Source organism: Marmota marmota, unplaced genomic scaffold (assembly GCF_001458135.2).
Source record: "Marmota marmota marmota unplaced genomic scaffold, marMar, whole genome shotgun sequence".
NCBI lineage: Eukaryota > Metazoa > Chordata > Mammalia > Rodentia > Sciuridae > Marmota > Marmota marmota.
In genome coordinates, this window is record NW_026000026.1 from 48,365,643 (window position 1) to 48,385,921 (window position 20,279).

At 43.9% G+C, this 20,279-nt stretch overlaps 1 protein-coding gene and 1 pseudogene across 5 annotated transcripts in view; both read left to right on the plus strand.

Moving 5' to 3' along the window:
- Nucleotides 1–20,279, plus strand: part of LOC107147488 (synapse differentiation-inducing gene protein 1) — a 175,002-nt gene that overhangs the window by 119,424 nt on the left and 35,299 nt on the right. For all 5 annotated transcript variants that reach the window (XM_048811390.1, XM_015492024.2, XM_048811392.1 and 2 more), the window contains exon 3: nucleotides 3,595–3,732. In XM_048811390.1, coding sequence (XP_048667347.1) covers nucleotides 3,595–3,732 — 138 coding nt within the window. The remainder of the gene's footprint in view (nucleotides 1–3,594; nucleotides 3,733–20,279) is intronic.
- On the plus strand, nucleotides 17,118–17,209 carry LOC125619251 (annotated as a pseudogene).

Sequence of the window (20,279 nt, forward strand, 5' to 3'; positions counted from 1 at the left end):
GGGGAGGGTGGAGGATGGGAAAGGCATTGGAGCACAACAGACACTAGTATGGCAATATGTAAATCAATGGATGTGTAACTGATGTGATTCTGCAATCTGTGTATGGGGTGAAGGTGGGAGTTCATAACCCACTTGAATCAAAGTGTGGAATATGATATGTCAAGAAATTTGTAATGTTTTGAACAACCCACAATAAAAAATTTAAAAAAAAAATGGTGTGTGTGTGGGGGGGTGGGCTTCCACATGAACCATAGTCTCTGAAATGCTTTCCATCTGTCTTTCAGTGGTTCCAATTCAATGACCCATAAAGGAGATTTTTTTTAAGTCAGCTGCTGTGCATGATGAGATTTCTTGGTGTTAGTTGTACGCATTTCCTCTGCTTGGTTTTTGGTATCTACACAACATCTCCCACCTGGCTTTGTCTCCCATTCTCCCTGTTTTGTGGTATGATGCCCACACCCACTGTACCCATGGATCACCTGCCAATGAAAGAATAAAGGAATAAAAGAGCCAGGATGATTTTGGGTGCTCTATTATTTTTCTGAGTCTTGAAAATCTATTTTAATCAAACTTTATTAATAATTTTGGTGTCATGAACCACAACTTTGCAATCTGAATGCATGCTTTCTTTATGCTTCTGAGTAAGTATCTGTGAAGATTTAATGGCAGAGCCCTGAAACCTATTTCTTTCCTTCTTGGGAAGGGTGATGTAATTCTCAGTTTCCAACACCAGAGTCAGTGCTTACATCAGGCCCATGTGCTGAGGCGCAGAGTCCCAGAGCCCTGTCTATGTGATGGGGAAAACCTCACGATACCACTGTGGCCATTGGCTACCAGGAAACAAACCAATCAAAAGGTGAAGTTTCAGGGGCAACAGGAAGGAACATGTAGGAGCAATTGAGGTAAAGTAGGTTTATGTGTGTAAACCATCTGTTTCCAAAGATGGCACTCAGGACCTGTCAGGTAACAGGGATGAGAGAGTGAGACAGCCACGAGCTGGGTGGTGCTGTCATTTGGCAAGAATTTCAGTCTCTCCAATAGCTCTGTCCTTAGTAAAATGGACATGACAATAAAAGTTGTGATCATTTCCAGAGTTGCTGTGAGAAAGCAGTGAGCTCAAGTGTGTAAAACTCTTTGTAAATTAAAAAAAAAATCCCCCAAACTAAAAATTTAAACAAATATGCAAAGATGGATATATTTATAGATGCAAAGATTTCCATCTGCACTGTCACCACCCATGATGTGAAGCTCATGAATGTCAAAGTCTGATTTGAGGGCTGGAAGTGGCTGTTCCTGCAGCCTGATTGTCTGCCCTCTGAATCTGATCTGTGGATAGAGGTGAGTTTGTCACAGACTAGTCCTTTTAAACACCAGTGGTCCCCTGACACCCTGAAGTCGCTTGTTTTCAGGGGGAGATCTGGAAAGCGTTGAGGTGACAGGGCTATTTGTGTGTGAAGAGGCACAGCCGTGGATACATTCCAATTCAGTGCTGCTCGTTCTTCATTCTGATGGACGATTCCGACTTTCCAGTGGGCTGGGAATCGTTCATCTCCACCTGGACCGTCCACGGCCCTCGCATCTCCCCACATGAATTATGCATCCCTGTGGGCTGTTTCGTTTTCCATCTCTGATAGCCATAATGATGGTAATTTTCATTTCCCTTTACTGTTCTGAAGACCATATGGGAGATGGTGTGCATAGTAAAAAGAATAGAAATTTCACAGACAAGGCTCCTGTGGATGGGATGCGATATAGTCCCAGACATGTTGACAGGGCAGTGTACCAGATGGCAGTGACTCACACCCGGGCAGAGAGTGAACAGTGATCTGCAGGATGGAAGCTTGGCCGGGAGCTGGTCTTGTGGCCTCTGGCAGATCACATCCCTTGTTTTTGGAATGATGCTTCAGATCCCCTGACCTGTGTGTGGTGGGGTGGACAGACTCTGTGTGTTCACCAGTGTCCATCCTAGTACCACCTGGAGAAGTCCTTGCTTATTATCTGAATGAACTCATGGATATTTATGAGCCTATTTTCTCTCTTTTGACTCGAGAAAAGCAAAAGCCTAACAGGGAGTCCCTATTATCTCACCTTGGCACCACTGCTTTCTGAACAGGAATTAGAGACTCTGACTGGCAGGTTTATGTGCATTTAACTTGCAGAAATAAGGAAGGACACCATTATCACCTGTGAACCTCCTCAGTGTCTGTGACTAGAATATCTGTGGAGAGGATTCAGGGGGCCCAGGGCAAGTGGGGAGGCAGGCTGGTGTTCACTTGGATGTCCCCTCATAGCCTAAGTACCACCATGGCTTCCTGAGCATCTCTACCCTGCAGCCAGGTCCTCTGCCAACCACTAGCAAAGGGAGTTAGGGAGTTAACCTCAAGATGAAATGTACCATTTTTTTTTTTTTAGGAAATGACGTCTGGAGAAAGCTATGATTCCATCTTTATATAAAATAAACAGGTGGAAAAGAGTGACCCTGATATTTTGATGAGTCAGAGTGAAGAGGACATGTTTTGATGAGGCAAAACAAAACAAATAAATAAATAAATCACAATAGGAGGCCAGCCAGGGGTAAAAGAAGGTAGAAAACAAAGATGGCCTCCACAGAGACACCTAGGGTAAGAGAGATTTGCAGGGCGTCTGGTACTGAGTACCCAGGGAACACTGATGAGCCCCTTTGGGGAGATTTGGGCAGTGATTCTCATTGCTGGGTAAAGTTGAGAATCATTTAAGCTTCTTTTAAAAAATTTCTAAGCCCAGCCAGTCGCCCATCCCCCCCTAATTCAGAACTCTGGGGACATTCTCGGTCAGGCCTGGACTGAGCCCTACCTATAAATGGTCCCTGACACAGAAAGACTAGTATCTAAAGGTAGCTTCTTCCAAAGCAGCCGTTATTTTCTTAGGATGGAGCTTAGAGGTGAACATGAGAACCCCCTATGTCCTGACTCGATTCAGAGTCAAAGGAAACTGGAGGGGGAGATTTATAAGATCATGTTCTCCTTTTATACATACTTGTCCTGCAATGTCCTGTAAACTAGCAAGAAGTCTTAAAAAAAAAAAAAAAAAAAAAACACAAGAGGAAAGCCTTCTGAAAGTCCCTAATGCCATCCTCTGATAGTTTCCATGTTCACCCTCACTGTCCTGGCACTAAGATCCCAAAGATCTTTGAAAATAGGTGCTCCTATTAGAGTCCTAATAATCACAATATAGGTAGAAAACATCCTAAGTTGAAACTATGTTCAATACTTTCATATATCCATCATTGATTCAAAATTCGTAAGTTAAGTCATCCAAAATTGGGGACCATCTGTGCTGAAATTGGTTTCTCTAGGATTTTAACTACTGTTGAACTACCCAAGAATCCTGTGTTGGGATTCCTGCTCTTGGTCAGAGTTCCTCAGTAGAGGCATCATTGTTTTGAGGCTATATGTTTCTAGGCAATCATGGTGACACTAATGAGATAAGCAACAGCAGCTGCAGGAGCAGCTGCAGCGAGCCTGCTTCAGCCAGGAGTGGTACCCACATTGTGGGGCAGCCCGACGATGATTACTTTACTAATCTTCTCTCCTATTTGGCCTGTTTTCTCTGCAGAGTGACTACTCAAGTGACACAGAGAGTGAGGACAACTTCCTCATGATGCCCCCACGTGACCATTTGGGGCTCAGCGTCTTCTCCATGCTCTGCTGCTTCTGGCCTTTGGGCATCGCCGCCTTCTACTTGTCCCATGAGGTAAGGCCTCTGTCAATCATTTGCATCCAGTGCATGATGGTGTTAACGTTAGACACACCCAGGCCAGGAAGAGGAGAGCGAGCCAAGGAAGCCTGTTCATCTCCTGCAAAAAGGGGGTCAGCATTTGAGCAACTGGAGAACAAGTTCGGAAAATCTGGGGAAGCTCATGGGGAGCTGAGCAGAATCCTTTAGGTTGCTTCATCTCTCAGTATGACAGGGCTCTGTCCTTGCCAGGATGGGACTGCCTTCAAGAGGAAGCCTGTATGGCAGAAGCACATGACTACTTGGTAGAGAGCAGATGGCCTTTGGGAACTTGACTTTCACTTAGGCCTTGAGTTCACAAAGGCAGACCCAACCCCAGGACTGGGAAGCATAGCGCTCAGATAAGTACATCACAGAGAACACGGAACTCTGTGAGAAAGGTGAAAATGTGAGTTTTGCTTTCCTTGTTAAAGACTCATTTATATAAAGCAGATTCTGGTTCCACTGTAGGTCGTGTGTACCAATCCCAGTGAATGCTGTGCTAGTGGAAATGGCACATGTCAGTGTGCAATTGTGTCCTCCCTCCCTCCCTCCAGGGGAAACTCATGAAGGTACCAGTTCCCAGCCCTTTTTCATTACACAACACCCTCTTGGTTGTCCCCACGTGAAACCCAGATTTTGAAAGACTTTTCCAGCAGAGGAAGATTGTTCATTCAGAAGTCATCTCTATCCATCCAAGAAAGACACTTAGATTATCAATTAAAATGTGAGATTATAGTGTCACCAGAACCTGTAACCATTACCCAACCAAAACTGGTCAAAAGGCAGCATCATTGTCAGCCTAACAGTGCTCACAGGGTGTACTTGGGCAGGTGGAAAATCCCTGGGGGCACTTGGGGAATCCTCCTGTGCATCCTATGAGTCTGGGAGTGAAGCTGCAAATGGCTGACTCTGGCAGGTCCTTTGCTCAAAATATTTTTTTTTTTACTTGGCTTGAAATTGCTTCCCTGGCTGAGTCAAGCAGTTGCTTCTTGCTGGCTTTGGTATTGATGGAATTTGTTTTACTGGTGAGCAAAGAAACAAATTGTGTGGTTTTCTTCTTCCCACTTGTATGTCTGGAGTGGTGAAAGTCAAGGATGATCACAAATTGTCTGTGGCCCTCCTGAGAGGAAGTGCCTCTTAGGAACATGAGAGGCAGAAAAATTACTTCTATCTTGGGGTCCCTGCTCTGTGTAGCTCTTGCTCCTGGTTCTGGAGGAAAATAGAGAGAAGATGGGGAATCCTGTTATGCTGGCCCATCTTTGGCCTGGAGGGTCAGTCTAGGCTTCTCTTCTGTGAACTGATTCCACGAATGTCATAGAACCCTCTCTCCAGCAGCACAAGCACAAAGAAAGTCAGTCTCCTGGGCCTTGCAGAGCCTGGACAGGGTGGGTGGAGACAGGCCCAGGGGCTTAACTCTGAAGTGAGGATGTAGCACTGCATCCACAGTGGATTGGGGCATACAGGAATCTGAACAAAGATAGTAGTGGATGGATGGATGGATGGACACTCACACTGGACAGAGCCTGTCCCTGCTGTCTATGCTGGATCCAAAGCCTGGGTTAGGCAAATAAGCAATATCAGTCTCACCAAAAACTGGGAGATAAGGACAAAGAAGTGAAGAAACCTGTCTACTGACTGCATGGGGCACTGTGGGCTTTACCACTGAGCAGAACTCTATCCAAAGTCTCCTTCCTACATCATCCCTGAGTGGGAAAGGACGGGGAACACCACCTTTCAGCTGCTAGGACAAGCCCTCTATACCCCTACCAACAGGAATATCTTCAATGCAGGAGCTCTGTTTTGTTTACTAAATTTTGGAATCATATTGATACTTTTATCTTATGTTCTACTGGGAGAGGTGTTCTATTCCCAGAGATGAGAGAAGAAGTCCCTATAGATCAGCCAGAAGGGTGACAAGTGGTTGTGAACCCTGGTAGGTGGCAGGGGCCACAGGGAGACATTGCCTGTGCATCGACAGGAGAGGCTAGACATTTATCAAAAACAACACACTAATGACCTCATATCATGTGAGGTCTCTGCTGCTCCCTGATGCCAGGGTTGAAATCCACCACTCTGGAGCACAGCAAGCTGTGGACAGCATCTTTGTCCACGAGGTTGTAATTATACTACGAATCAAGACTACAGTTGCAGAGACTGGTGTTTGGATTCTGTTTCTCAGAAAGTTTTATTCTTAACAAGATAATAGCTTCTTAGGCTTGGATCTGATGATTCATGATGTTTATTTAATAAAATCCCCTTCAATGGTCAAGGGGATTTTTATTATTTGTTTAAGCAGCAGATATGAAGTACAGTTGCTGTACACAGTTTTGATCATATTTTTTGGAGGGGAACCTCAAGTATTTTTGCAGAGGTGAGGGGTTGCTTGCAATGTTAGAGGATGGAATGGTAATCCCCCAGCCCAGAACCCTCCATCCTTCCTTTTCCAAGTTGCTTGGAGAATGGATTCTCTTCAGTGCAACTACCACAACTAAGAGTACCAGCATTTCCCTAAAGAAATCTCTATAGTTGAGTTCCCTTCCCAGGACCTATGAATGTCCCTTCCAATTAGGAGCTCCCATGCTGAGACCCCTTCCTCTTTACAATGTGCAGCTGTGTTGTGCTGGACTGTGTTGTCATTCTGGGCAGCCACTGACCCCTGCACACAGAGCCTCAGCCTGGCCATGAAGCTGCTGTGTATTCCATTTATCCCTCTGCAGCCCAAACTGCAGACACAAAATCTCCATCAGGCCATTTGAGGGGAGCAGGCAGCTGCCAAGGGAAGGGTGTGTGGCACGAAATAGAACAGACACACTCTGAGAATCATTGCATTAAATTAAATCAGTGCTTGCTGAGGCAAGGCCAGCTAAGAGTTCTAAACCCAGGAACTGGAGGGAGGAGAAGTCCCCTGCAACCCTGAGTTGTAGGATCTGGATGGGGAGCAATGGCAGTGCAAAGCACATGCTCCAAAACCAGAACTCCCCAAGGCCACGGTGCTATTCGCAGGAAATCTTTGACATCCAAGTGTGATATTTTTGGTTGTTTTCCCCCCCTTTATCACAGATCCTATCTCAGTGTTCTTACTGACAATTACGGCTGTGTCTGCTTATTGTCAAAATAGCTATTCAGTGAAGTCAAAGAACCATGCAAGGCCATTCCGGGAAAACATAACGAAACAACAAATCATGGTGGTTTGATTAAATCGGTCAGTGGTGAAAAGAATTAATGGCATCTCTGGGTTTACTTATCTGAGATATTTTTGATACTGCCCTCCTCTAGCTAAGTCCTGGTCAACAGGCAATTCCATCATGCCTCGATTTCCTGATCCATAACATGGTCTTGAAATAATTCCCACAGCCTGGAATTGGCTGAGAGCTGAAAAAGTGAAAATCCCCAGGAGGTGTCAGGGAAGGAGCTGATTCCAAAAGTTTGATAGTATCCTGCTGGAAACTGGATTGTCCATGCCCTGTGGATCCATTGGCAAATGGGTGACTGGAAGGAGACAGATTTCAGGAATTCTAAAAAGGAGTTTATAAAGTAGGAGCAACAGTAGTAACTGAAGTTTCATAAGGAGCATAACATTGCTGAGCACTATGTGCCAGAGACCGCGTTAAAAGCAGTGTGCTCTTGCTTCTCGGGTGTGTTCACAGTCCTGCAGCTCCTAGTCCTGTGTGCTCCTCAGCCTCTGCACACTTGTTATCCCCTCAGACCTGCTCCAACCGTCTGTGAGGCAGGGCCCAGGAATCTACATTTAAACAAACGCTCCAGATAATTCTAGTATTGCTCAAGTTTGGGTAATGCTCTCATACCCACACAACCTTATGGGAGATGTGTGACACAGGCACTTGCAATCAGGAATTGTGGGCACTGCTGTAATATTACCCAGATGAGTGTTGATATCGGAGCTCAGTGAGGTATAGTGACGTACCTAAGGTATGGTTAGCAGTGGCCTGGGCTTCCAGGAAGCAGTTGGTTCAGCCCTGAGTCATGACAAAGGACTCAGTATGGATACCAAATGGGAACCAACAAATGGAGTGTATGTTGCCTACCACTTCATTTCTCCCCAACACTATTCACTGCTTGATCCAGCCCCTGATGCAAGCAAGTTCTGTAAGCAGTTTACAGTGAAGAAGGTGTGGATGTGTGCAGTTTGGGTGGTGTGAATCCATTTAGGAATTGATGTTTCTGAATGATGCTCAGAGAGAAAACAAATCCCACAATTTCCTGAATGACTGTATGACTGTTGTAAGCTAGTTAATGCCTATACTTTATCTTGTTTAATCTCTGCAATGAGTCTGAAATGTGAAAAAAAAAACTATTTAAGTGGAAAAAAGTTTCAAGGATAAATAACTTGTAGAAAACACAGAGGTATCAGTTGTGGGTAAAAAATAAAAAACAAGTAGAAATATTTCTAACCTTTGAAGCCACATTTTCTGCAGTATAACTTTGGCTTTTACCTGTTTGCAAATAAAAATAGAACCACAGGACTTGCTCTTAAATCCAGTGTCCTCAAGCCCTACTTGAAAATTGTGGCAGCAGAAGAAGGGCAGCCCTATAGAAACACAGTTGGGTGTTTGCCCTCATGGCCCTTCTCTCAATCCCACGGGACAGTAGAAGCCAGAGACGGAAGCTGGACACCCTCTGACCGGGAGGACTCAGGTCTGGAACCAGCACTAACAGGACATGTGCTGAGCCTGCCTGCAGCGTCTTCTGTACTCAGCATTTATTATGTCTTGATTTAATTTCATTTCATAAAATGTTTCTTTCTTTTACTAACTGCAACATTATAACAATAATTAAATGAGAAAGGGTATTCAGAACCAGATTATGAATTTTATGAATAGCACCAGCAAAGGGAATTGGGTAAATGAGGGGGAAAAAAGGAATCTCTTTATGGTACTGAAATCTAGATGAACCAGAGTTCAGTGGAACTGTAACCGTGTTCTTTGAAATCCCTTCATGCAACCCGTATTTACTGAACACTTACGACGTGTCAGACCTTGCTCTGAATGTCTGGGATGCAGCAGTAGGCAAAACAGGCACAACACCCCTTTACGCAACTCACATTCTAGTGAAGTCAGGCAGCAATAAATAAAAGCACAATTATAGAAGTTCCAATAGTGCTAAATTTCAGGGAGAAAGATAATGTTGGAAATAGTTGTGGGGAACAAAATTTTAAGTAGGTGGTCATGGAAGGACCTATTGAGAGCATAATATTTCATGATAAAGCTGTAGGCTCCGTCCATGAGGACCGCCTGAGAAAAAGTCTTCCTGGCAGAGAGACAGTCAGTGCAAAGGCCCTGAGGTGTGAACATACCTGCTGCATATGAGGGATTACATGGGTGACCATTGGGTATAGAAATAATAAACGAGGAGAGAGAGAGAACAAGGTAGAGCGAGATGGAGCTAGACCCCAGGACTCTTGATCTGTGTCAAAGAGCTGTGCTTTCTCTTTGGGATAAGAAGCCACTGAAGTGTTTGGGCAGAAGTGAAACACCATCTGGCTACACTCTCTCAGGGGAACTGGTGGAAGTTCAGGGCAGCTGGTGGAGGTTCAGGGCAGCAGCAAAGACCTCATGCTGGAGACATTGCCATAATCCAGGAAGAGGTCTGGACCATGGTCATTGCCAGGAATTTATTGTCTTGAAGTAATTGCCTCTGGGTTTGAGCTGTGGTATGAGAAAGGTAGAGGGGGATGGATCCATGGGAAGGTGGGGTTTTCAGCAGCAGGAAGTGCATTGGAGCTCAGTTCACACTTTATCAAGACCACATGCCTGTTGGCATTGAGTGGCAGTGTGGAGTAGTGGCTGGATGTGTTTGGTCATTTAAGGTTCAAGGGAGGCATGAAGCAAGTTGGATGTGCATGTTTGAAGTTCAAGGGGAAAGTCTGAGCTGAGTATATGAATGTAAGAAGAGCTGAGCACTACCAGAAACAGCATTGAGGAGGATGGTAGGAGCATTAAGGACCCACTGGCATGAAGGAAGGGACAACCCCATGGAGTGGGCTCCAGAGAGAGCTGAGAACAGCAGGCATCATGGCGGGTAGGGCAATGGGGGTGACCTATGGGTGTTGGGGACATCTCAATTCTTGATCCAGGTGCTGGCTGCACACTTGTGGAAACTTGTGGAGTTTTACACCTATGGGTTGTGCACTTTTCTGTAAGTGTGCTATATACTTTGATTAGAAAGCTTTAAAAACATGGAAAGAAAGCAGTTGAGTTTGGCACACTTTTTCTTTTGAAAAGTTTTGCTGTAAATAGAGAGATCATGTCAAGAGCTGGGTTTTTAAGTGGAAGAAATTATAGCACAGTTGTAGGGGATGAAAATGATCCAAGAGAGAGGGAAATATTGAAGCTGTGGGACAGGGGTTTGTGGGAAAGGATCCCTGGAGAGATGTTGTGGAGCAGGGGAGCAGGAATAAGCAGTGAAATTGACATCTTCTCTGTAGCTCCTCAGTTCATCCCAAGCCACAGGAGAAGAAGGAGCTGTGGGGTAGATGTGCCTGGGAACAGAGGAATGGGAAAGCCCTCCTCCAGAGGTCCTGGCTCCTGAGCAAGAAGGATGCTTGGGTGAGGGAGAAGGAGGAGCTGGGCTGGGAACTGGCCCAGGGAGTGTGTAGAAGGATTGAGAAGAATAGAGCTGGGGGCACGTGGTGGAAGCCAAGGTGCTCTGGCAACAAGGCTGGTGCTGTCTGCACACTTCTTCCAGCTTCATCCTTAGGAGCAACTACAAGTGAAGCTGCCATTAGGCAGAGGGGGATTCACCAGGGTCTTCAAAGACCACGGAGCAAGAGAGGCAAGTACTGCCTGGAATAGCAAAGGAGTGGCTTTAAGGAATCTCCTCGGAGTCAGAGGGAATTAGGAAGGGAAGAGATAATGTGAGAGCAGCTGGGGAGAGGGCAGTGAAGAGCTCCCATGTGGTATCACTCCCTTCTCCTTCTTTTCTAAATTGAGAATAGTTGTATTTTTTTTTTACTTTTGATTGGTGCACCACAATTATACATAATATTGGAATTCATTATGCCGTAATGTACATAATTTGATCAGGCTCATTCCCCAGCACCTTCTTTTACCCTCTCCATCCCTCCCCCTGGTCCACTTGCTCTGCTCTACTAATTGCGCTTCTATTATTATTGTTTCAGTTAGTGCATATGATTATATATAAGTGAGATTCATTGTGGTGTATTCATATATGGATGTAGAATAATTTGGTGGGTTTCTTTCCCCGTTTTTCCCCCCATGCCCTCTACTCTTCCTTCTCTCTCAATTTCCTTCCTCTAGTCTCTTGGTCTTATTTCTATTTTTATGGGATCCCTTTTTTTATCCCTTCCCTGACTTCCAGCTTCCACATATGAGAGAAAATACTCAACCCTTGACTTTCAGGGTCTCATTCACTTCTCAAAATAGCAGATCAGATCAGGATACAGGCAAGAGAAGTCAAGCACCAGGGCCCAGGACCCTGGCCCCCAGCTTCATTGCCCACCTCTGGGTTAGGTTCAGTGATTACTATATTTAGTGACTGATTCCACCAAATCATGCCCAACTAATAGAAAAAAATCATGGGTCTTGCTTTAGACATTACAAATCCCCCAAGGCAAAGAACTATATAAGTTGAAAAATCTTTTCCTCATGTTCCCAGTGAAATAACAGCCCCTGATTGTAGCTCCCAGGGATGTACGTGTATGTGTCCTTCTCCATCTGACTCCATCAGAAATGGATAATATTAAATTATGGTAGAGAACCAAGCAATCCTGGATAATGATATGTACTAAAGGCACTTATTATTTCTCTCAAATTTGATGCTGTCCAGCAGTGTAGAAATATAAGCCAAGCACATGTTGGCCCTCCTCCCTCTAAATAAGAGTCTCACAAATTCTGCAAAGGTGGAGGAAAACAATTATGGGATTTGGGTGTGAAAACCTGTCATTCAGGTATACCTTGGTAGAACCCATGAGCTATGCTATCTTATTCCAAAGGGAGTTAAGAATTTACTTGCCTTCTCTAACTTTATCCTGGATATTAAGGCTAATTCTTTATGGCTGGCTTGTAGGATTCTTTTTTTTTTTTTTTTTAATTTTTTTTATTGTGGGTTGTTCAAAACATTACAAATTTCTTGACATATCATATTCCACACGCTTGTAGGATTCTTATCAGTGTTTTCAGCCCATTTCCAGAAAACAATCCAAACTCTCCTGCACCTGCCTTCAAGATGTCACTCAGAGACATGGTTCCTTGCAAAAGCACCAAATGATGTACCTTATTTGGATTTGAATTTCATCCTTACATTCTTAAGCTGCCGTGCAATTGGTGAACTATTCACAGAGCCATGGGCATTTGGATGATCTGCCTCATCTTCCAGTTTTTTGTTTTGTTTTGTTTTGTTTTGTTTTTGGGGTTTTTTTTTTTTTTGTATGAAAAGAACAAACTGATTTGCTCTTGAAAAAATATGTGAGGTCAGTAAGATAATTTGAAAACGGGGCACAGGAAATCGCTGGAGATTTCTGTTCATTGTTCAGACTTTGGATCTCCTGCAGGTGAAATAGTTCAGATATTTGATGTTTATTTATACATTTTGGGGGGTCAAAGCTCCTTTGAAAGATGATTGAAAATAAAGCTTCCCAATGTTTTTCTTACACCCCTGACACAGGCTGTTTTACCTGCCTGTGATTTGTCCTCCTCATTCCACCTTCTCCTCCTTCTTCCCCCCTCTTTAGAATGGCTCAGGAGTATCTAAGTCCTTCATACACCCATCATCCCCCTTTCAGATTGATTTAATGGCCATTGACTGCCTATCAGCCGTGTTTCCATTCATCATCTTTGTGTGGACCCATGTCATTGGTCACATGGTTCACTCCTTGCCCAGTGTTGCAGCCTATGCAAAGTGGAAGGGATGCCCAGTCCTTATGGCTGGGTTTCAGAGAGCTCCAGGAAGCCCTAGTAATACAAATGAAATGAGGTGGGGGCTGTACTGGTGGCCAATGATCCTGTCCTCCGTGAGGGGACCAAGAAAGAGATTTCTCTCTTTCTCCTTCCTTCCTTCTTTATCCCCAACCCATTAGACCCTGCCCTCCTCCCTGGTCCTCTCTCAGCATGCCTTTGGAGGAGCAGTCCTGCAGCACCTCCAGGAGAAAGGTGATGGACATCTACCATGCATCTGTCTGCATTAAAGTGCAATTTGGGAGGGAAGAAATTCTAAGTGGAGAGATTTTAGCTTTATGTTCTGGAAAGGGCTACATATGCTTTTCCTTGTTCCTATTCTAATATTTCAAGGCATAATTTGCTTCCCTGGGGGATACCTCATTCCATCTTATGTTTCTTTCTCAAAGAGCTACAGTTATTAAAGAGTGTAGCATTTCTTCCATTTTCTTCTTCCAAAGTATTCATTTTTGCCTTGTTCAGGAGGAAATGCTAAAGCTAGGGAACGTGTGCACTTACCCTCAAAGTCACTGAGTGAATCCTCAGCGGTCAGGGCTGGAGCTTAGGACACTGCCTTTCCTGCAGATACTGAGAGGCCCCTAATGCTATAGCTGTGTAATAGATAAGTTCAGTTTGGTGATCCCTGGACAGAAATGTCTGTAAGCCCATCTCTAGTAGGCTCCACTGAACACAGAGCTGCAGCATAGTTCAAGGTCTTGTTAATGCTTTATTTAGAGTAGCAATCCCAGGTCAACAACAACAGATGAAATGAGGCCTGAAAAGAAGAAAATAAGAACAGAGTGGTATCTTTTAACACATAACTGCTGTCTACTTAGAACTTTCTCTGGACTAACTCAACAGTGGAGCAGGGCTAGAGAGGGAATCAATAGTACATATCCTGTGCTCCACTGCAAAGCCTGCCCAATGGGGAATTATTTGCCCTGCACTCCCAAGTTGCATTATTTGGCTCCTCCAGAGCTACTGTGGAGGCCAGAATCCATTCCCCTGAGTATGGGGCTCTGAATTGTAGTGGAGGAAAGAGTAAAGACCCTGATGGTGGAATGACATGACCTGCATGGAGATGGTCATGGAGGAGAGAAACAGGGCAGAGCAAGCGGCCCTGAGTTTGGGAGACACTGAGGCACTGACCAAGAGTCACCTCAACACCCAACCAACCATCCAGGACAGCCTGTTAATCCTAAAGCAGATTCAGGGCTCTCATCTACAAGTGTAGGAATGAGTCCTCCTCCTCAGAGGATTTGGAAGGGTTCAAAACACAGCATTGAAACGTGTTCTGATCCAGAATATAGCTTATGACAAAACCAGTTCCTATGATATAACAAGCTGACATCCACCCTTTGTTCAAAACACAACCTGTGTTAGCCAAATCAGAACCCACACTGGGGAGGGTAATTCTCACCAGGTAATGCAGTGATGTGGGCATTAAACTTTCCCAGCCCTGGCTACAGTAAAAGGATCCAGCAAAGTAGAAAACTGTGCTGCCGCAGACATGCAATTCATGGAATGGGGAAGGCCTCCCCATTAGGTGTCTGTGAAACAAAAATGGTGGTCATAGTATTGCCCTAAATAGGAAAGAGACCACACGTAAAATGCTTTATATGCAATATTGCACCAAATTCCCACAACACAGACACCTAATTTTTTTTCAAAGTTGTATGCTTAGTACATGAGCACCCCATGTATTTTACACCCTGGGTGGTGTTGTTCATAATCATCAATTTTGTGGGTAATGTCCTGTGTATCCCACCATCACCTTCTTCTCTCCTCAAGTTCATTATTCTCAAATGTCCCCTAGATTTATAGTGAATTGAATCCCATCCAATGAATGCATCTGTTAGGCACTAGCTGATTCAGAATTAGCACAGGATCTAACTTTTCACTTGAGAGTCACAGCTCATCCAAGGGGACAAGCAGGGGTTTGGAGGTCATCTGGTTAAAGCCATGAAATCTGCTGGAGTCAGAGAGGAAAATCTAGGCAAGACATCCCACCCCTGAGAGGTGCAGAGAGGCAGAAGTGATGGGATCACAGAGGAAGGAAATTTTTACCAAGGGACAAAGCAATCAGGAAAGATTTAGAACACCTCAGCCTCCCAAAGTGAGTGACACATAAATGAAGGTCATGTGAAGGAAGTGCTGGGGCTGTAGGAACCCAGACAGGCACAGAATAGTATTGGCTTTATAGACAAATGGATTAGAAAACATTCCCAGAAGGACAGCCCTAATATATCAGATGGGTGTATTTTAACGTGTATCAGGAGAATGTGCAATGACAACTCAATATTCATCAAGTGATCTCTCCCCGCCCCTTTCTCCTGCCATCTCTATCTCTGTCTCTATATGCATATTTAACATGCTGATTGTAGCTTCTGAGAGCTGTTTTGCAACTTCTGGATTAAACAATTCCACATAAATATTAATGATCTGATGCTGCCAAGACAAATCAGATTTCTGATCTATTTTTCTTCCTGTGGAAACTATGTTGCAGTTAAGTCACTGATTTTAACTTGTTTGGGTGAATAAATGAACAAATACTTCATGTCTGTTTTGCTCTCTGTAGCATTTTGGATGAATTTTTTTTTTCAGTTATAGATGGCGCTTTGTCTCAATAATTAGTGTCTTGGTTTTGTGGTTATTTGACTGTAGCAGAGAAGGCACACATTTTGATTGTCCAAAGGCAGAGTCTGTGCTCAATTGAAAATCGAGGGATGAAATCTCAATGTATTAAATTGTACATTCTTCTCCCTGGACGTATCACTTAACTCCAAGTGCATTTCCAACGTGTGATCATTTTTATTTGCATGATGTAGCTGAAACTACTCTATTAATTAGGGCATTCACCTGTCTCAAAAAGCAGAGGTATTTACATGTTTCTTTTGCATTTCTTTGAAGTCCTTTCACATTTCTTTTATATCTCTCATCTGGGTTCTGTGGCACAAAGAAGGTGCCACACCAGGAGTCCTTGGATTGTGTCCTTTGGCTTTGGGCCTCTATCTAGGCCATGTCTCTGAATGCCAAGTTCAGCCTAACCAGAGCCTGGGGTGCTCTTTCAGCCAGGAGTCCCCTGGTTAGTCAGAGAGATACCAAAGTGGGTAGCCCATGCCAAGCTCAGGTGGCCTTGAGCAGGGTCAGGGGATATGACTGTGATGGTGTGGTCAGTGGATGCTCCTGCCTCCTGCAAGCAATAAGTAATCAACAGTTGTTTCTGGAAACTTTATTTCACTGAATTCTAATAGATATGTACCAGATAATTAGCCCAGAAGGCATATTGTTGCAAAATTCCAATCTTAGGTTCTATTGATCTATCAAGGTTTTCTCAAATATTTAAATGCATCAAAAATAATGCAGAAGCATGTGCAATGGGGTTTTTATATTCTAAATAAGTGTGATGAGCCAACTTCCACCAAAGAATTCACTTCAAGTAGAAGCACTTCACTAGGGTCTGAAATTTAAGACACCTCCAGCTAAAGTTTATAAACCCAGGAAAAGTGACATGTACCTAAGACAAGATAATTGGGAGGAACAAGGTATGGTGGCTCACTTTATACTCCCAGTGACTAGGGAGGCGGAGACAGGAGGGTCACAAGTTCAAGGCCAGACTCAGTAACTTAGCTAGGCCCTATGGAACTTAGTGAGATCCTGTCTAAAGGGCTGGGGTGTGGCTCATTGATAAAGCACCTCTGTGTTTAATGCCCAGTACCATAAATAAGTAAATAGGAGAATTGAGAGGAAAATACAGGAGCTTACTATACTAAAATTCAGCTCATGAATGAGGCAGTATTTGAAAGGCAGAAGCCACCTCCCCTGATGGTAAGGGAAAGATTTCACCCTGCATAAGGTGATAGGTATCAATAAGTATGTCTCAGATTGCTAGGTGAATATATGGAGAGAAAGGGCCAAGAAGTGGGTATAAGAAGGGTGAATATGGTATAAGTGACATTGATAATAAAAGCCCCACTTTTTTACCACCTCCTGGTTATGGTTTGGATATGAGGTGTCCCACAAAAGCTCCTGTTAATGCAGGAATATTCCAGGGTAAATGATTACATTATGAGAGCTGTAACCTATTCAGCCCATCCTAGTTAGAAGGGACTGACTGGGTGGTAACCAAAGGCAGGTGGGGTGTGGCTAGAGAAGATGGATCACTAGGGACAGTGGTGCCTATAACAGTGCATATTCCCTGTGTCCTACTCCTCTGCTCCTCTCTGCTTCCTGACAGCAGCTCTACTCCTCTGGGCCCTTCTCCCATGGTGTTCCCCCTCACCTTGTCCCAGAGCAATGGAGATGGCTATCTATGGACTAAAACCTTAGAAACTCTGAGTCCCAAATAATCCTTCACTTCACTAAGTTGTTCTTGTCAGGTATTTTTGGTCACAGGTACACAAAAGCTGCCTAAAACACTCCAGACCCTTAAATCAAAGCTAGGGTTAGATCCTATTGTGTAATGGCTGGGTTTTCCACCAGTGTGTGAGCTGTGTCTTCGTCAAACCTCATTTCGATATTGACACATTACCTGTCTGATATGAAAAAAGAGAAAATGTGAAAAAGAAAGAAATGAAAAGAAAACAAGAAAGTAAACAAATATGAATAAAAGGAAAAATTCCTTTTTAAAAAGCTGGGATTATATAATATTCAGAAAAATAGTATGGAGTGCTATACTGTGATTTCATGTCTTAATTTACAGCTTTATTGGTGTAAACCACAAATGCAAATTCAAGAAGGGTGGCAACGCATGAGTCATTTGTTGATCAGCACATTATAGACTAACAAGGGAATCAAGGGCCAGTTTCTGATTCTTTCGATTTGACACCAATGGAAAGCAATAAGATCTCAGAGATCATTTCACTTGACTACCTGATTCATCAAAACAACCACACCTGGGTTGTTTTACAGGTGATTATAATACGGCCATCTGTACCTCTGCCATGAAGCAGCACAGCAACAGGACAGAACCCAGGCTTCAGGACTCTGGGAGTGGCTGCTCTTGGCAACACCCCACTTTTCTTGAATCCTTGCCTTTAGCACTTGAGTTACATGAATGCCACAAAGCATAGAAAATGTTGGATTGTGACCTGAAAAAATCCAACTTGAGCATGAGGTTTGACCCATGAGGTTTTTGTTACATTCTTTAATTTAATTCCTTCTTCTTTCCTTAAAACAGGAAAGAAACTCTTCATTTGTAATCTGTCTGGATTGTATATAAAGTAGCAAAGGGTCCTCAGCACAACTGAGGAATTAGTTTATGTTGGGTAGTATCTCTGTCCATCTAAGCTTTGCACCATGACAACAATAAAACAGATGCAGGAGCTGTAGGTTGGTGAGCCCCTGGGTACTCAGCCTGTAAGCTTGTAGATGAGAGCTTTGGGGATAAATAATGAAGTAATGTGGCTGCAGATTGCTCAGGGACTTAAAAACAGCAAACAATGCAGAAAGAAGTGTCTTTAGAACTGGCTCAGCACTGGGGGTCTGGCAAAATGAAAGGACAATTTTGCGGCTATAAGTCAGCTGCTCCTGAAAAAATCCCTTAATCATGAATCCTTTCTATCCTCCAGCTCAGCACACCTCTAAATTTCCAGAAACCTCCATGGTTTGGGACCATATTCCCATTCCTCTCTTAGTTCACTCTCCAAGGTCCAACTTCCACATAGACAGTGTCAAACTGATGTTGCGTTTTCAGACAAGTCTAAACCATGATTCCCTCTGCCATTACCTTCCAGCTTCCTGCTGTCCTGCTTCTCACCAAAGCCCTGTCCACTGCTCACCATCACCACAGGGGGTCTCTGTTATCGACAAAGGGAAATACAAGGAGGACAAACTCAAAGCAAAATCAAGTTTCTTTGGCAGTAACATTGGAATGTAAACAGCAGAATACACATGGCCTAGGAAACTATAGACATATTCAAAGCAGTTGGGAGGCAGAGGAAGCTTTTAAAGGCAAAGATGAAGAGAATTACATCAGATATTTTGAAAGAATGATCTTTGGCCACACTGATAACAAGAATGACATCAGCCTGAGGTTAAACAGACAGCTGCTGGGCAGACAGTCCATAGAAGTTCTTTTTGTATAAGATGGCGATGGCCTTTATACAAGTTTGTGCTTCTGGCAATCATGTATAAGAACTCCTCCTTCACCTGGGTTTCTTTATTGTTTGTTAGGATTGACATAAGTGATTTCATCTTGATTCTGAAAGCTTTCACACACATTAGCTCTTCTTGGTCACCAAGAAAGCTACAGGAGATTCTCTGCTGTCCTGGAGTGGTTGACAGGCACAGAAAACCCCAAGAACACAGTGGCAATACTTTGTACTCACTCATCCCTGGAATCCTAAACACTCATAAAAAGTTGGAAATCATCATTCGTACCCACTTACTTACTGTAGTCTTCGTTCTTACCCAGTTACCCATTCTTACTGAATTCCTGAGATAGTGTTGAATGACGTGGGACTGGTCGCTATAAGTGATTACAATGCTTTATATCCCTTTGGAAAATGTCACACTGAGTTTGAAAAACGAAATGGATCAGCTAAACAACAAATCTCTATTCCAGAGCCCGCTGGGTTGATGTAACTATCTATAGGATCACCGGCCCATGAGCATAGAAACATGTTTAGGCATGTACCATGGCTCACAAGGGGGCCAAGCACTAATCAGCCAGACACGTATCACGTCCGCAGCAGGGTCCTTGAATCTTGCACACCACCCACAAAAGAAGCTCAGATTTATTCACTGCCTGATTGCTCTCGCTCTTCAGCTGGTTTTTAGGTAATTGGAAATGTACCTCAAAAGTAACGCGCACAGCAGGGCACGATTTATTATGCATGAATAATGAATCATGAGAAAGGGAATCACCCAAAATCAACTGAGGAGCTGATGAGCCTAAGGAAGGTAGAGCCCTTTAGGAAGACACCAATCTTCTGGGTTGGGTGTAGGGTTGTATATTTTCTTAAGTGCATATAGTGTCCTTTGCCAAAAGCTGTGTGTATATTCCCTAGGGGGTGGGGAGGGTGTTCACAGGATGAAATGAAGCCACGTTAAGCCACTGAAACTTCTAGAGAAGGCTTGCATCTTCCTCAAGAGTCCTTCTGTCCAGCTGCAATTACAGGAAATGGGTTGAATTGACATCTCCTCTGAGTCAGACGGAAATGTTCTGTTCTAGGTGGGCTCCCAGGCGTGATTCTTGGAGGATTGTCTGAAGTTGGTGATGCTCAGTTATAGTTTCTAGGTGTGTTTCCTTTATTCCTGTTGATTAATATTTGCCTACAAACCAGACCCCAAACCTTGGCCTTTGTCATCCCCGTTCCTCTCTCCAGCCCCTCCATTCTAGATCCTCATGCCTAACCTCTTTTTGGAATCATTAAATTACTATTCCAACTCATAACTTTGTTTCTAGCACCTCCTTTTCTACTATGTCTCCCAAATTCCCCAAGTTAATATTCCTGAGGCAGATAGGCTCCCACCAGCCTGCAAGACATAGACATTAACACCTCCAGCTGGTCTGCAGAGCAGACTCAAGCTGGGCACTTTTGTCAGAGGCCAGTTGCCCTTCTCCTTGGATTCCACTTAACACTGCTTCTGGCAGCCCCTCTTCCCTAC